The sequence below is a fragment of the Primulina huaijiensis genome, chromosome 15, assembly GCF_012295235.1.
Source record: "Primulina huaijiensis isolate GDHJ02 chromosome 15, ASM1229523v2, whole genome shotgun sequence".
Classification (NCBI taxonomy): Eukaryota; Viridiplantae; Streptophyta; class Magnoliopsida; order Lamiales; family Gesneriaceae; genus Primulina; species Primulina huaijiensis.
In genome coordinates, this window is record NC_133320.1 from 11276532 (window position 1) to 11292567 (window position 16036).

Below are 16036 nucleotides of genomic sequence, written 5' to 3' on the forward strand. Positions count from 1 at the left end.
ATGTTTCACGCAAGTTGTGATTTATTTTAAAAAAAATAATATTTATATATTTTGTATTGAAAGTGTACATTTTTTATAATAAATATTTTGACTAACATGTAGAAGTGTGCTGGAAAGGTAATTTGTATTGTCTCACATCGAAATTATAGTGAAATAAAAGGGATTATAAGCCTATAAAATAAGAAACATATCCTTTAATTATATTGATTAACATGTATAAGTGCTAAGTCAATTATTTATGGGTTGCTCGCGGGCTAACCCGCCTAACCTACAACCTACTTTGAGTTGGGTAAAGTTGAGAAATTCTCGACCAACCAAGAGTCGGGCCGGCCTATGGCCCAATCCCTATAGGCAGGTTTTTAGCGGGCCGAACTAACCATGTTTAATAGTACTAATCTTTCATGACAAAAGTAACATACATTATTAGAAGATTTATGGAGAGGATATTTCCTCAAAGGTAGCATGAATTTGACCCTTAAATATAAATATCCAATGTTGGGTCAATTTCAATTATTTGAGTTTATATATGAATTATTATGTGATATGGATTGTGTGTTACGGTGAAAACCAAAACTTAAGTTCTCGGTTAACGTTTCGCATAATGATTTTTAATATATCTGATAAGTTGTGAGCATTTAATGTGTAGAGACAAAAATATAATATATGGTTTTAATATGTGCTATAACAGAAATATCAGAAAATAATGAGACATTATCTATATATTGGTCATGATCTCGGGACCTGTGTTATCATGTTTCTCATTCTTTAGCTCCATAATAGATATGAAAGAAAACTAAAAGATTCTCTCAAAATGAAAAAATTTGGAATATCAATTACTTGTTCTCAAGACGTAAAGATTATGACTTCAGATGTGCATACATTAAATTTTCGGTTGAATAAACCATTTATAATTTAACATAATAATCCTGGATTTATATGAATTTTCCTCAACACCCACCCCATAACTTCCTTTCTTTAACATACCAAAAACTCGTACAAACCCGATATAAGTCTTGCGGAAGAAGGACCAGACTTTCCAAGTGTAGAACCCAAACATTGATTCTTATTTTCTATTCAAAAACCGAGAGAGTAAATTACAAGTTTCTCAAACCGAGTTTTTTTTTCCCTCATTTCATTAAACTAAGAAAATATAGTATAACAAGGATGTATTCATCGTGGAATAGAAACGGGGGTGGCATATGATTTTACAAATCACTAGCATTAGAAAAAAGATGGAATACCCATTACAACAAAAATTGGTACCCTCTCTTGCAATCAAGCGCATGCAGAAGACTTATTAGACACTTTATTATACTTAAATTATCTCCCATTTATTATGCGGGAAATTGATACAGTGGCAATAAGAACCTCAGCCTTCAATGCTTCGGTTAATGCAAACACCAGTATCAGAACAAATAAACACACGCCTATAAAAGAATTCAAGCCCAAAGGTGAAAATAATTATATTCCTACAAAACAACACTCAATCTTCGCCATTATTTGCGTTGAAGATGAAATGCCAGAAACACAATAACTTGTAATGATATTTATGCCTCTAGCACATTTTAGGAAAGACAGATCTACAGGCCCTGGTCGATAAGGTAGTCTCCCATTTTCTCAACAACCATGTTGCACTGTCCAGGCGTCATCGGTTCCTCATAGAGGCCGAAAATGAGAGCTTGCCCAGTTTTCTTTATGGTTATACCGCCAGCCCCCTGTAATGGTCAGGATGGGAGAAAATATAGAAGGACACGAATTTAATGAAGAATGGATTGTGCCATATCAATGTTCTTGATCTCCTTCCAGGAAATCGGAAACAGAGAATGATTATTATGTAATATTCGATGATGATCAGTTGTCCCTAGTTCTTCAGGATCATCCTTGAGACATTGTTCAAACAATCATCCTCTAAAGTTTTTGTAAACACCAAGTATAATGAGAAAAATACTTTAAAGCCCATTTAATGTGCTGAAAGTTGCACAAACCGCCTAGAGTTTCGTCACACAATCACCAACTATTTTTTTTAAGGATTTTGTTTCAATTTACAGAGCATAGAGACACATATATGCAAGTGAAAAGACACCTTGCAGCTGAGTCCTGTATGGGTATTTCTAAACAGCTTCATGGGGTTTGCAAAGAAGGGTACCGTGGAAAATGATTAATGAACCACAAGTGTCAAATATGATGATGCATCAGCAAATGAAGATTATGTACGTAATCTGTATTTATAACAGCTTGAAAATGAATGTTTACCTAAATTTTATCAGGAAACCGAGATTTAAATATAAGAAAAGATACCTTCTTTCCACGAATAACAGCGCCAGGCTCCCCTTGAATCACCATATACTTGTGGCCTCCAAGGTATAGTCCAGTGGGAGCAAGAAATCCAGGCTCCCCAAAATCCTTTGCAATGTTAGACATCTCCTCGGGTTTGAACTGCAAGTAAACAAACACGTACATCTCATCAACAAGGTGTCAAAACTTGCAAAAGCAGCACGTAATCAAAATGCATCATCGTGACTGAGAGATTGTCCATCCAAACAAACGGCTTAAGCCACCTTTTGACCAGGAAAATTTAAAATTCAATACACGGACTTTGCAAACCACAACAGTTAGCATTGCAAAAGACCAAGCAATCATTCTACCTCATTTTCGCCAGGTGGAAAAGTTTCTGTTAAAATACATAACCATTCGTTGATAGAAAAATGACAAAATCAATAAAATCACGTCAAGTAATAAAATAAATGTAGGATAAAATACTTGATGAAAGCGAACCATAATGATAAATAAGGGTTACCTCGATCCTAACATTGTGTCGATCCAACGCATACAATTCAATCAAATACGATTTTTAATGTGGAATCATGTAAAATCGGGCGTGGCTCGTAATACACCATTGGATCCACATTTAGGGCCGCCCGGATCGATTAAATCATAAATAAGGGTGACATGAAATGTCTAGTTGATGGTGCTTTACTATTCCGCTATGGGTCAGAATGATTATATATATTTTTAAAAAAAGTTATACTTATTAAGTTAGAAAATGTTTTCCAGTTGATTGATGAATGTGATAGATTTTCATATTACAAAGCAATGAACTTTAGCATGATTCCAACCAAAACAAATACGATCCAAACAGGATCAAACGAAATAATCCAATGTAGGTGACCTGAGGGAAGGTGGAGCTCTGGGCCCAGACGCTCCCGTCTTGGCCGATGATGGCGGCGGCGGTGAGGTGAACGCCGTCCACATCGCACATCAAGTGCTCGTCCACGTAAGTCTGCCACGACATCGTTGTTCTTCGATTGATCTAACGTTAGTCTATCTTGGATTTGTGATCGCTTGGTTGGGTTGTGTTGGCGTGGGGAGGAAATAAATATACGAAAGAAATATGGGAAAGTCGTGAAGGAGAAAAGGCGACGATTAATGGCCGTAGATTTTGACGTGATTTAATGAGCGGAGAATGAGACAATGGTGCAGGCGTGGAATGGTTATTTTCATTTACTATTATCTTTTTTTTTGTTGGGGTGAAATTAAATTACCTATTTTCATGCTATGTTCGAATTCAACCTAATTAATTTAATTTTTTTAAAAAATTAAGTATCGTTCTATTTAAATTTTAAAATTATGGATTAGTCTTAAGTTAAGCGTGCATAAGTCATAATAGTAATTAGATGAATGTCTTTATGAAAAGTTCCTCTGTGTCAACCCACTAACGTTACGTTGTTTGATCTGATTGGCTACGTAGACCATAAAAGAGTGACTTCATATCTTAATGAATAATCTTGTTTATGTTGAGGATATGTGTCAACCCACTGACTTAACCGGTCAAATAACCGAAAAAACCGAACCAAAAAAACCGAATTTTACGGTTCGGCTGTTTTTTTCGGTTTTAACCGAAATTTGAACACCCCTATATGAGATAACACCTACAAATAGACACGCAATTCTCCAAATTCATGAGCCTAACAGTCCGGCCCATTACTGCTTAATTAGGTGTACTCTACGCTGTCACAAATATAAGAAAATAAAGTTATTATGAATAAGATTATAACTTTTGATATAATAATAAGCATTGATCCTAATATAATTTTTATAATGATGAACATTCATCGCAATTTCTCATAATATATTTGGAGGGAAAAGATTTGAAGGACATTATTTTTGGGTTATAATATATGTTACAAAATTTTAAGGTTACTTAATTTTCGTGATAAAAAAAAAAGCAAATTCTGTGTTACAAGAATGAGTATCCCATTATACGGTATCGAGAATATGATCTATATTTATGAGATGAGTCGATTCTATCTATGTTTACAGTGAAACATAATATTTTTGACATAAAAAATAATATTTTTTATGAGTCGTGTTGGGTCGGAGACCTGTCTCATAAAATTGACCCGTAAAACAATCTTATAGGATTTTTTGTGATGTTGACATATGATAATATTCACACAATATATTTGTAATTATCAGACTAATAAGGAGCTTTCGCAAAATGTGTGGATCCAATATCTAGTTTTCTGAGAGAGAACATTAGCCTAATGATAGAGTAGGTATCCAGCGAACCAACTTGTAGCTTGAGCTTTTATTGATTCTAATATAAAATGATTTTTATTTTAATAATATTTTATGGTTTTATCTAATTATGAAATTAAACTTTATATGTATACACATGCAAGCTGCATAGATAAAGTTCTTGATTATACAATAAGTATTATGAGGTATGTCTCTCAACATAAGAATATGAAACTCATTAGGAAGTGTATCGTATATTCTAAACAGGTTCATAGTCGAATCAGCCGCCTAAAATAAGGATAACGATCGTTTGAGCTTGAGACTAACGTCTGTAATGTAAACGTCAAGTTTCATTGATGAGGGGCATTAAGATGTCTATTCATACAGATGAATGATCATATGATGATATACTGGACAATCCTCTCTAAACTGTCTAAGTGTTTCTCACTTATCTAGTGAAATAGTTTGTGGTTATGGTTGTATGCCACTATTCCTTTGACCCGAGACAATGTATGGGCTATATGTAGAGACCAAAAATCAGTAAACGTAAACCCATGCATTTATTAAATTGTTAAATTATATATTTAATTTTAAATTGATTTTAACGATGCATGATTTATAATTTGTATTATTTTAAATTATTACTTGTTTATTTGATACACGTTAAAACGTTTTCTTGAGTTTTATGTTTCAGACGAATATTTGATGCAGGGTCGGGAAAAGAGACCGGTGACAATTTAGGCGATTTATGAATAATGTGATATTTTATTTCAAGTCAAGAAAATTGGTATTTTAAATGATTTATGAAATTTTAAGTATTTTAAAGCCTAATTTAATTTATTAGTTGAAATTAAAATATTTTAAGCATTTTATTATTAATTTTTTAAAATTAGTAGTTAATTCTTTAACTTATGGTTTATTATTTTATAAATTTTGTGGGCTTAATTATTTTGCCTAATTAGTAGTTTATCCATTTAATTAAGTTAATTAAAAGTTTTTTTAAAAAAAAGCTTTGAAACTCACGCACACACAAACACACACTCACACGTTATAACAAACACACTCTCATCAACGCACACACACACAGAGTTTGTGATTTTCTTTTTGAAAGGAAAAACTAGGGTTCTTGGGTCCTCCAGCAGCCAACCCCTTTCCCCTACGATTTTTCAACAGTCTCACGTTTGATTAGTAGCAAGAAACGTGCCACAAGTCGTCCAGGATCAGTTCCCGCATCTCCTAGCTTCGATATTGGTCGTTTTGTGAGTATAAATCATCAAGGCATGTATAATCTTTCATTTTTCCATATCGATCTTGTCATAGTAAATATTTTGATGCAAATTGTGTGTAAAAATATGTATATGTTATGCAAAGTTTGAGCATTGATGCTTGGAACGATTTTGAAAAAACTTTTATATCTCAAAAACCGAATCAGCTGTCATTTCAAATTCTGAAAATTTTTTATTGGTTTTCTGGAAAAACTTTACACATAAAAAGCGTAGTTACACATAAAAAGCCGAGAGAATGAAACCTGGAGGTATGTTACAGAGTTTAGAAATACCACAATGGAACTGGGAACATATTGCAATGGACTTCGTGACTCACTTGCCCGAATCAAACAGAGGTTGTGATGCTATCTGGGTGATAGTCAATAGATTGTCCAAATCAGCATACTTTATTCCATACGATCGTACTTATGCTTATAATAAAATGGCACGAATATATGTGGATAATGTTATTTGATTGCATGGAGTTCAAGTATCTATTGTATCTGACCGATATCCTATATTTTCTTCCAAGTTTTGAAGTAGTCTTTAGAATGATTTGGGTACTAAGTTGGCAATGAGTACAGCTTATCATCCCCAAACAGATGGTCAGACATAGAGGACTATACAAACTTTGGAAGGTATGTTACGATCAGTGGTCATGGATTTTGGTGGAAACTGGCAAGAATCTTTACCAATTGTTGAATTCTCCTACAATAATAGTTTTGTACAACTATTGGGATGTCACCATTCGAAGCTTTGTATAGTAGAAGGTGTCGATCACCCGTATGTTGGAATGAGGTTGGAGAAAAACCATTGGTACAACCTGAGTTTGTTGAAGAGATGAATGAAAAGATAAATTTGATTGGAAAAAGAATGAAAGCATCTCAGGATCGTCAAGCTAGCTACGCAAATAAAAGACGTAAGCCTTTAGAATTTCAGATTGGCGATCAAGTTTTCTTGAAAATGTTGCCATTTCATAGCACAATGAGATTTGGGCGAAAAAAGAAGTTAGCTCCACGTTATTTTGGACCGTATACTATTGTGGAGAGGATCGGCTTAGTGGCTTATAGATTGGACTTACCGCAGAGTTTGTCTGCTACCCATGATGTGTTTCATGTATCAATGTTGCGGAAGTATGAGCCGGATCCATCTCATGTTCTGCGACCCGAGGATGTAGATTTGGACAGTTCTCTTAGCTATGTAGAGTATCCTATACATATTTTTAATTGAAAGGATAAGCAACTTCGAAATAAGACTATTCAGCTGGTTATGGTACAATGGAGTAGACAGGAGACTGAAGAGGCTACATGGGAACTGGAGGCTAAAATGCGACAAGAATGGCCTCACTTATTTGAAATTGTCACAAATTATTCCATGTACTCTGACTTTCTTATGTACTATCAGTGGTAGATGTGTGACTAGGTAGTATATAAGATGTGTTGTGTCTTTCTATTTCGAGGACGAAATCTTTTGTTAGTGGGGGAGAAATGTAATGATCCGATTTAATTATATGTTATTTGGCGATAAATAAGATTAATTATTTTAAATTGACGAATTTAAAATAATTAAGTTAAATAATTAAATCATGCGTTTAAAATATGTATTAGAAAATATCGGTTTATAGGCGATATTAAAATGCATATCTAAATTTTATAGCACACAAGAGTTGAAATAAAATAGACCGGGTCAAATTTCGAACCCCAAAAGAAGAAAGATAAATACACAGATAATATTCATATATACTAGTTACTATGCACACGCGATGCGTGTGTGTACAATCTTTTTTATTATTATCGATGGAATAAAGTGAAATTTGGCAAATTATGGAGGGACTAAATTGATATTTGAATTGTTGAAATAAAAATTAATAAAAATAAAAGTGTGTGTTGAAATTAAAACAAAACAAAAAAACAAAAAACAAAAGTGTAATATTAATATCATATAANTAACTTTCTGTACAACATTTTCAACCCACCTCCGCCACTTTGACCGTCGATTGTAACTGCACCGGTCATCAAAAAATTGAAGCAAATATATATTTGGAATGCCCATTATGAGAGCTATCCATTGATACCACTCTTGCTAGGTAAAATCGTGACTTCTGAAAACCCGTCAAAAAACGCCGCCTCTTTCACCGCTAAAATCGCCGTCTCCCGCCGCTCAAAAGTAAAAATTGATTAAGGTGTTCTATTCCTTATGTCGTAAGCTTTTTTTTTTTTGTACCAGTTTTGCAAATTTTCGAGATCCCCTGTTTTTCTACGAGATTTCGGTCATCTTCTCCGGCGAGTTTGCCGCCTGTTTCCGGTTAGTTTCGGTTTAGGCTCGATTTTAGCCAATGTGATTGGCAGTACATGCTGTATCGGTGCGAATTGTTGTCTATGTAAATTGAATTTAATTTTGACTCAAAACTTGTATCATTATTAATTAATTATTGGGTTATTGTTGTAAGTTCAAGAATTGTGCGAGTTGGAAGTGTAATCTCGTGAACCTAAAATTTATCACAATTGCTTGGAAATTAGTTTAACATCATTTAAAGCTAAAAAGAATATTTTGCGACGATAAAATAAAAATGATTGATTTTAGGCAATTTAGTCGAATAGTAGAATTTTAGGAATTTAAAATGCCTAAAGAGTTGAAATTGGATTTTTAGTGAATTTAAATGGTTGTAGAATTTTTATATGATAATAAGACCATTTAAATTAATATTCATATGATTTGTCTGAGTTGGCATTTCCAGGACTTTCTTGAGGATTTCAGTTACTGGTAAGTTAGTTGAGGTACGTATAGATCAGTTATTTTCACGATGTGTGACACAGGCATCTGATGATCATGTGTATGATTTATTTGCCATTTGTTGATTTATGTGATATTATATGCTGACTAGTATATTATCAGTTGGTAATTGGTGTGCAAAATAAAATAAAATATTTTTTTTGTTCACACATATTTTATTTTAGTTAGACACATCAATACCACTGAACATATCATATTGAGCCTATCTGTTATTGAGATCCAGTTATATTTCGATTGAGATCTGTTATATCGTATGATGTGATATGGTGTCCTGGAGATGTTTGGCTACCTTGATTCGGTCCGACTTAGGTAGTTGCTGGCTTCGAGGCTGGGCAATATCCTAGGCACGGTCCGCTGAGTCGTGGACCAGCTCGAGCATATATATATGATTGTTGATATCGATTGTTTGACTCCTGATATCCTGATATCTTGGACCTATTCATGCATTGCATTCATGCATGACATCATTGCATTTCTATGTCAGATATCGTGGTTTCTTGATGTCTCGTACTGGGGTTTCTGACCCCCGAGAAGGGACTGTCGTGTCTTTTGTGTGTGGACCTGACAGGTGGTACAGGTGGTTCGACCTCAGGTGCTCGAGAGGAAGCTTCAGGAAGTACAAGAGCTCTTTGAGAGTGGGTACAGTTGTATTTAGGTACTGCGCGATGTCGCTGTATCCCAGATACTAAGGTATATATTTGGAGGATTGTATTATGGTATTATCGAGCCTTGTCGGCTCTATGATATTTTGGTTTGTATATGTCATGATTGTGTCTGGCTGACACATGTTTATGTTGTTGTGTTTATTGAGGACATATGTTGTTTATTTTGAGTATTTGATTTTTTAGTATGTCCTATTTATGGGAAGGTCATGCCGAAATTTTTATAGGCCCACACGCAAAATTTTAACTCATTTTTTCGCTATTTACTGATTAATCATGATTGCATGTTAATAAATCGTGATTAGGATAACATGCCCTCACAGAAGAAGGGATCTCGAATTGTCGTAGGAGATCACGTATTAGTGAAGATTGCACCCGTGAAGGGTGTTATGAGGTTTGGGAAGAGAGGCAAGCTGAGTGCGAGATTCATTCGACCATTCGAAATTCTTGACAGAGTTTGGACACTTGTTTATTGTGTTGCTCTACCGCCTAATATGGTCGTAGTACACAATGTGTTCCACGTTTCTATGCTGAGGAAGTATATGGCAAATCCTTCGCATGTTTTCATCTTTGAGCCGTTGCAACTTGCTCCAGATCTGTCATATGAAGAAAAGCCTATCCGAATTCTAGACAAACAGAAGCGGAGACTTCGGAACAAAGTGACTAAGTTGGTCTAAGTCCAGTGGCTAAATCAATCAGTGGAGGAGGCCACTTGGGAGGCCGAAACAGATATGAGAAGTCGCAACCCGGAGTTTTTTGGTAAGATTTAATTTCGAGGATGAAATTTATTTAGGTGGGGGAGGAATTGTAAAGCCCAAAAATCAGCACACGTAAACACATGTATTTATTAAATTGATAAATTATTTATTTAATTTTAAACGATGCATGATTTATGATTTACATTATTTAAAATTATTACATGTTTATTTGATGCACATTAAAACATTTTCTCGAGATTTATGTTTCAGGCGAATATTCGATGCGGGATCGAGAAAAGAGATCGTGACGATTTAGGAGATATATGAATAATGTGGTATTTTATTTAAAGTCAAGAAAATTGGTATTTTAAATGTTTTATGAAATTTTAAGCATTTTAAAGCCTAATTTAATGTAATTTATTAGATGAAATTAAAATATTTCAAGCATTTTATTTTATATTTTCAAAAAATTAGGAGTTAGTTATTTAACTTATGGTTTATTATTTTATAAATTTTGTAGGCTTAATTATTTTTCTTAATTAGTAGTTTAGCCATTTAATTAAGTTAATTAAAAGTTTTTAAAAAAGCCTTTAAACTCACGCACACACACAAACACACTCTCACACGTTATAACACACACACTCATCGACACACACACACACACACAATTTGTGATTTTCTTTTTGAAAGGAAAACTAGGGTTCTTAGGTCCTCCAGCAGCCAACCCCTTTCCCCTACATTTTTCAGCAGCTCATGTTTGATTAGTAGAAAGAAACGTGCCACAAGTCATCCAGGATCTGCTCCCGCATCTCCTTGCTTCGATATTCGTCGTTTTGTGAGTATAAATCATCAAGTCATGTATAATCTTTCATTTTTCCTCATCTATCTTGTAATAGTAAATATTTTAATGCATATTTTGTATAAAAATCCGTATATATTATGCAAAGTTTGAGCAATGATGCTTGGAACGATTTTGGAACAACTTTTATATCTCAAAAACCAAATATGCTGTCAATTCGAATCCTGTGAATTTTTGATCGATTTTTTGGAAAAATGTTCACCATATAAAAAGTATTACTTTTTGATATCTTTGAATTGACATGAAATTTGTAATTTTCGGACAAGAGACGAGTGAGTTATGATCATTATCGTGTGACTGCTCAAATTGTGATGCTATCAAAATGTGTTCTTCATGTTTTCTTGAGGTTTATTGGTTGCAGGCTTCATTGGGAACCCCCGGTTGGTCACTGCTGCATTTAGGCATGTCGTGTGTTGTGATCAGACGTTATTTCAAGTTTCATTTTGGGTCGGTAAGGGTTTGGTTACAATAGAAGTCGTAGGGAAGCGAATTATGCAGAATTTCGGGTTTATGGGATTGTGACGCGTTGTGGTTGCGTGTCATTGTTTGTGGACTTTTGGGGTTGTGGCCGTGAGTGAGTAGGTCCAGTAGGGTCCTATGGGTAGTGAGGGAGGTTAGTCCATGGTTGGATGTGGCTTAGTGTTTGGATCAAAGGTCGTTTTTGGGAAAATGTTTTGCAGGTCGGGCGTCGCGGCGCTGCCCCAGTGGCGCTGCAGCTCTAGCTCTTCGATGCTTGTAGCGCCGCGGCGCTGGCACAATGCCTAGGCGCTTACCAGCGCCGCAGCGCAACATTGCACAGCGCCTAGGCGCTAGTTTAGGGATTTTCGAGCTATTAGTTAGGTAGTATTGCCAGCGCCGCAGCGCAACATTGCATAGCGCCTAGGCGCTATTCTAGGGATTTTCGAGCTACTAGTTAGGTAGTATTGGTCCGTGTCTTCCATTACTTGGGAAATGTTCATACTCCATATCAGGATTGTTTCGGGGTTCGATGTCATGGTTTAGTATGATTATTAAACATGGTCAAGTCCCGAGTGGTCTAGAAAATCATAAGTTATTTAATTACTTTGGTAGTGAGTACGATTGGTACAATTAAGTTATGCAATTTAAGTTGCATGAGTAATGTGTTAGTATGTGCAGCAGTAGCTCAAGCGAGATCCAATGAAGCCCTCAACACTATGTAAGTATGTCCGACATGCAAAATATAAAAAATAAAAGAAAATGTTTTATGTTTTTGAGGAATGCGAATTGTCTTGTGACCAATTATGTTACAGGCTTGGAAGCTGGAGAACGTGTCCGGGGACCTCTCCACCTCGGTAAAACATGACCGAGTTTTGATCGGGATCGAAAAGCGGTAAAGCATGACCAGGGACCAATCCACCCGGTAAAGCATGACTGGGGATCTTATGTTTAGCGTACCGTGCTTTTAAACTTAATTAAAATTTGCGGAAAAAGAAAATTTTTCTTACATGAGTAATCATCTTTCAAAATGTAATACAAATAAAATGTTTGACAAAATATTTGGAATGTAAACGAGCTAGCAACAAGTACTTGTTTAAAACAACATGAAATAATTTCCTTAAAAATCAGAGTAAATGAAATAACATTCATAAAAATTCTTTAAACTAAGCGGTCCTCGCGTTAGTCCTGCGCCTAGTCCGATCCATCTCGCATAAACTTGGTATAGCGAGTAACGTTTAATAAAACCACATGCATTTTAAAGTAACCCATACATACTTAAACACTGAACATAATTACATAAACATACTTACATAAGCATAGACGTGCCATCATTTCATAAATATTTTCATAAATGTGCTGCATCATACATACTCAAACATGCATATCATCATCATCATTTTGCGTAGAGATATGTTTCAAAGCAAGTGACCTATAACATAGTGCGCCTGATCAGACTAAACCACAGTACTGGGCTGGCAGGGATGTCTACTACCACATACATAAGATCTCCGTTCATACTTTACCGGGTGGACTAGTCTTTGGTAATACTTTACCGCTTTCCAATCTTGGTCAAAACCAGATCATATTTTACCGGGGTGGAGAGGTCCCCAGACACGTTCTCCGGCTTCCAAACCCGTTCATATTTGGTCACAAGACAATTAGCATACCTCAAAAACATAAAATATTTTTTTTTTGCACGTCGAACATACTTATATAGCGTTGATAGCTTCGTTGGATCCCGCTTGGACGACTAATGCACAGGCTAAAACATATTTTTTTAAAAAAAAATTCCAGAGTGCATGGCGTTCGGGCGGTAATATTTTACTGTTCGGGCGTGCCTGTCCATAAGGCCTAGCGTTCGAGTGGTAAAATTTTAACGACCGGGCACCGCCCAATAAGCGGTTCCCAACCAAGCTACAACTCGAAAATCCTCCAAAAAAAACAAATTTTTACACAGTCTGAGCAGTCCTACGAAAATGATCATAACTCACTTATTTTTTGTCCAAAAATTATGAATTTACTCTCAAATCGAAGATATCAAAAAGTAATACGTTTTTTATTTTGAAGTTTTTCCAGAAAGATGATCCAAAATTCACAGTACTCGAAATGATAGCAGACTCGGTTTTGAGATCTAAAATTTTGATCCAAAAATCGTTTCAAACTTTTAGCTCATACTTTTTGCACAACTTACACGGATTTTGCATACAATACGCATCAAAATACTTACTACCACAAGATCGAATCAAAAATAAAAGAATATACATTCTTTTGATGATTAAACTCATGAAACGACGGATAACGATGCGAGTGAATGCGAGGCTCGATTCGGGACGACTTGTGGCACGATTTTTGCTCGAAAAGCCAATGAAATCTTCAAAAATTTTGCAAGGGGAAAGGGCTGGCTGCTGCTGAGAATTTAGAACCCTAGTGTAGGGGCCCATATTTCGTATTTGAAAATTTTCGGAATAATTTAAAATTTTTCTTATTAAAAATAAATAACATGCCTCATTCATAAAATAAACTTGATAAAAAGGTTTAATGTTCAAAATAGCAGCGGAAGTAAATATCTGTTTCAAAACGACAACTTAAAATAATTCATTGATAAAAATGAGTTTGCATAAAAATGATAAATAAACTGAAACATGAGGTCCTCGGGTTCCTACTACTGCCGATCCAAGCTAGCTCACTGGTCCTCGCCCTCGGTCTCGACCTCATCAGTACCTACAACAATTAAGTCTAGTGAGTCTAAAGACTCAGCATGCATATATCGTGGATAACAAGTAAATATATAGTAAAATCGCATGCAACTTAAAAATAAGTCATATCATTAAGCGTAACGTAAAGATCTTGTCATGAGTAATTATAAATACGTGCATAACTGAAAATTGTACGTAAAATGTTTGCTCGATAGAGCCCTGTCATAAAATAGCATATCATAATTTTCTGTTGAGAATATGTTCTACGCAAGTGGCCCACAACGTAACGTAACATAACATAACATGAATCGTCTGATCAGACTAAACCACAGTATACTGGGCGGTAGAGATCATTACAGCCTTTGGACAGGATATCCGTACCCATATATGAACATGAACCGGTCGTAGGTCACCGGGTGAAGTAATAATCCCATAGACGTGAAGTGGCCACAAGACATATCGCATATATCTCAAAAATAAGCTTTTATATTTTTATACATGTAATATAATTAAATATCCTGCTTTATTATACCGAATGGGTTGGATCGTTACCAGGCTCGCTGCATCCTAATCCTAACATGAGAACATGAAAATAAACTTAACTTGACCAAAACCTCGTAATTAAACCCAAAAACTGGACAATTACGCCAAACGAACTTAGTATTCAATCATGGCTTCGTACCAACCCGAACCAACATCGAACCATCATTTAGCCATAATTAAAATACTCTTAAAATATTGGAAAGTATGACCATAGGGCTGCAATACACGAAAATAGTGAATGGAGGCCAAAATCAAGAAACACTCTTTCGAGAGTCACTTTGGCACATTGGACCGTAAATTCTTGTACGACCTCTAAACTTAACCAAATCACAAACGGCCAAAAACATGACCTTCCTAACTCAATGAAGCACTGTCCAGTCTAGGGTCATAGGCTAAAAGCTAAACAAGAACTCGAAAAAAGCCTCTTATTCTAAGTTTAAACTGCTGTAAAAAATACAGCAGCAGCTGTTGCGTTTCCTTGCTTTTTTTACGAGGCTATTGGCCATTAAGGCTTGAACCACAGGTCAGAGCCTCTTCCCAACATCCTAATGTGTGTCTTGAACCATGGCTAAGGGCCCTAGGCCAACCACAATCCAAGCAATTACCTAAGACAACTCAGAGCTCCACCCGAGAACACACACTGCACGCGTGGGGTGGCACTTTTATTTTGATGTGAAATTCATTCCAGTGGCCATATGATTGACCATGAAATGATCTAGACATCACGAGGTATTGTGTGAACCATGGCTAAGGGATAGAAGCCAACCAAGATCCACCCAAACCCCAAAATTCGAAACTCCCTCACGCAGAAAAAAAAAAGGGGTCAAAGGGGCACTTGTTTTTTTGTTTGAAATTTTAATGGGATCATGAACCAAGCCATGAAAGGGCATCTTGGTCATGTCTTAGACATGCTAAGGAAGGGTTCAAACCATGGTTATAGGCCCGAAAGCCAACCAAGATTCGAACCTCACCTTAAACAACCAAACTGAAATTTTCGAGACTCAAACTCGCAACTATGGGGAGTTGCTGTCAAGCCTTAATTCCTTAGTGCATGGGGCTCAAACCAACGAACCAACATGATCCTAACACACCCTAGTATGTGCCTAGGTGCAGCCTTGGATGCCTGGAACCGAAGCCAACCCCTGAAATCATAAAATCCCACAACCCGTGAAGGCACAATGAATGAGTCGAAAATCTGCACAATATTTTCGAAAATGTTGCTGTCCAAAAATCGGTTTTGCTTCAAGTTTCATGCACATATGATTTTTTAAAAAATAATACTATGACTTGATTGAAGAGAAAAGAATGATAGAAACATGCCTTGGATTTGCTTGAAACGAAAACAAATCGATACGACGAATACGGCATGGAGGAGACGGAGTTCCTTTCTTTTCTACTTTTCTCTCTTGTTTTTCCTTGTTGCTTCACACGATTTTTGTGAAGGTTTTTCTCTGAAATTTTCAAATGGAGGGTGGAGAGGATGGTTAGGAAATGAATGGGGAGGTCTACTAATTGAATGAGAATTGAATGGCAACTATAAAAC

General features: G+C 35.7%; 1 protein-coding gene and 1 long non-coding RNA gene across 2 annotated transcripts; one reads left to right on the forward strand and one right to left on the reverse strand.

Annotated features, from left to right (window-relative positions):
* Positions 1–1286: 1286 nt before the first annotated feature.
* LOC140958532 (profilin-1-like) lies at positions 1287–3425 on the reverse strand. Its single transcript, XM_073416016.1, has 3 exons — positions 3170–3425; positions 2299–2436; positions 1287–1715 (listed from the first exon to the last, which is right to left on the reverse strand). The coding sequence occupies exons 1-3, from the start codon at positions 3290–3292 to the stop codon at positions 1581–1583; spliced, it is 396 nt and encodes a 131-aa protein (XP_073272117.1). The 5' UTR covers positions 3293–3425; the 3' UTR covers positions 1287–1580.
* Positions 3426–7736: 4311 nt separating this feature from the next.
* On the forward strand, positions 7737–9391 carry LOC140960477 (uncharacterized). Its single transcript, XR_012172177.1, has 2 exons — positions 7737–8560; positions 9145–9391. It is a non-coding gene; the product is annotated as an uncharacterized lncRNA (long non-coding RNA).
* Positions 9392–16036: the final 6645 nt, after the last annotated feature.

Excerpts from the sequence above, each read along its gene's own strand:
- LOC140958532 (XM_073416016.1), bottom strand. The coding sequence starts at position 3,292 with ATGTCGTGGCAGACTTACGTGGACGAGCACTTGATGTGCGATGTGGAC. Across the intron at positions 2,437-3,169 it reads AGAGCTCCACCTTCCCTCAG|TTCAAACCCGAGGAGATGTC; the intron begins GTCACCTACATT and ends GTTTACTTGCAG. Across the intron at positions 1,716-2,298 it reads CTGTTATTCGTGGAAAGAAG|GGGGCTGGCGGTATAACCAT; the intron begins GTATCTTTTCTT and ends TGACCATTACAG.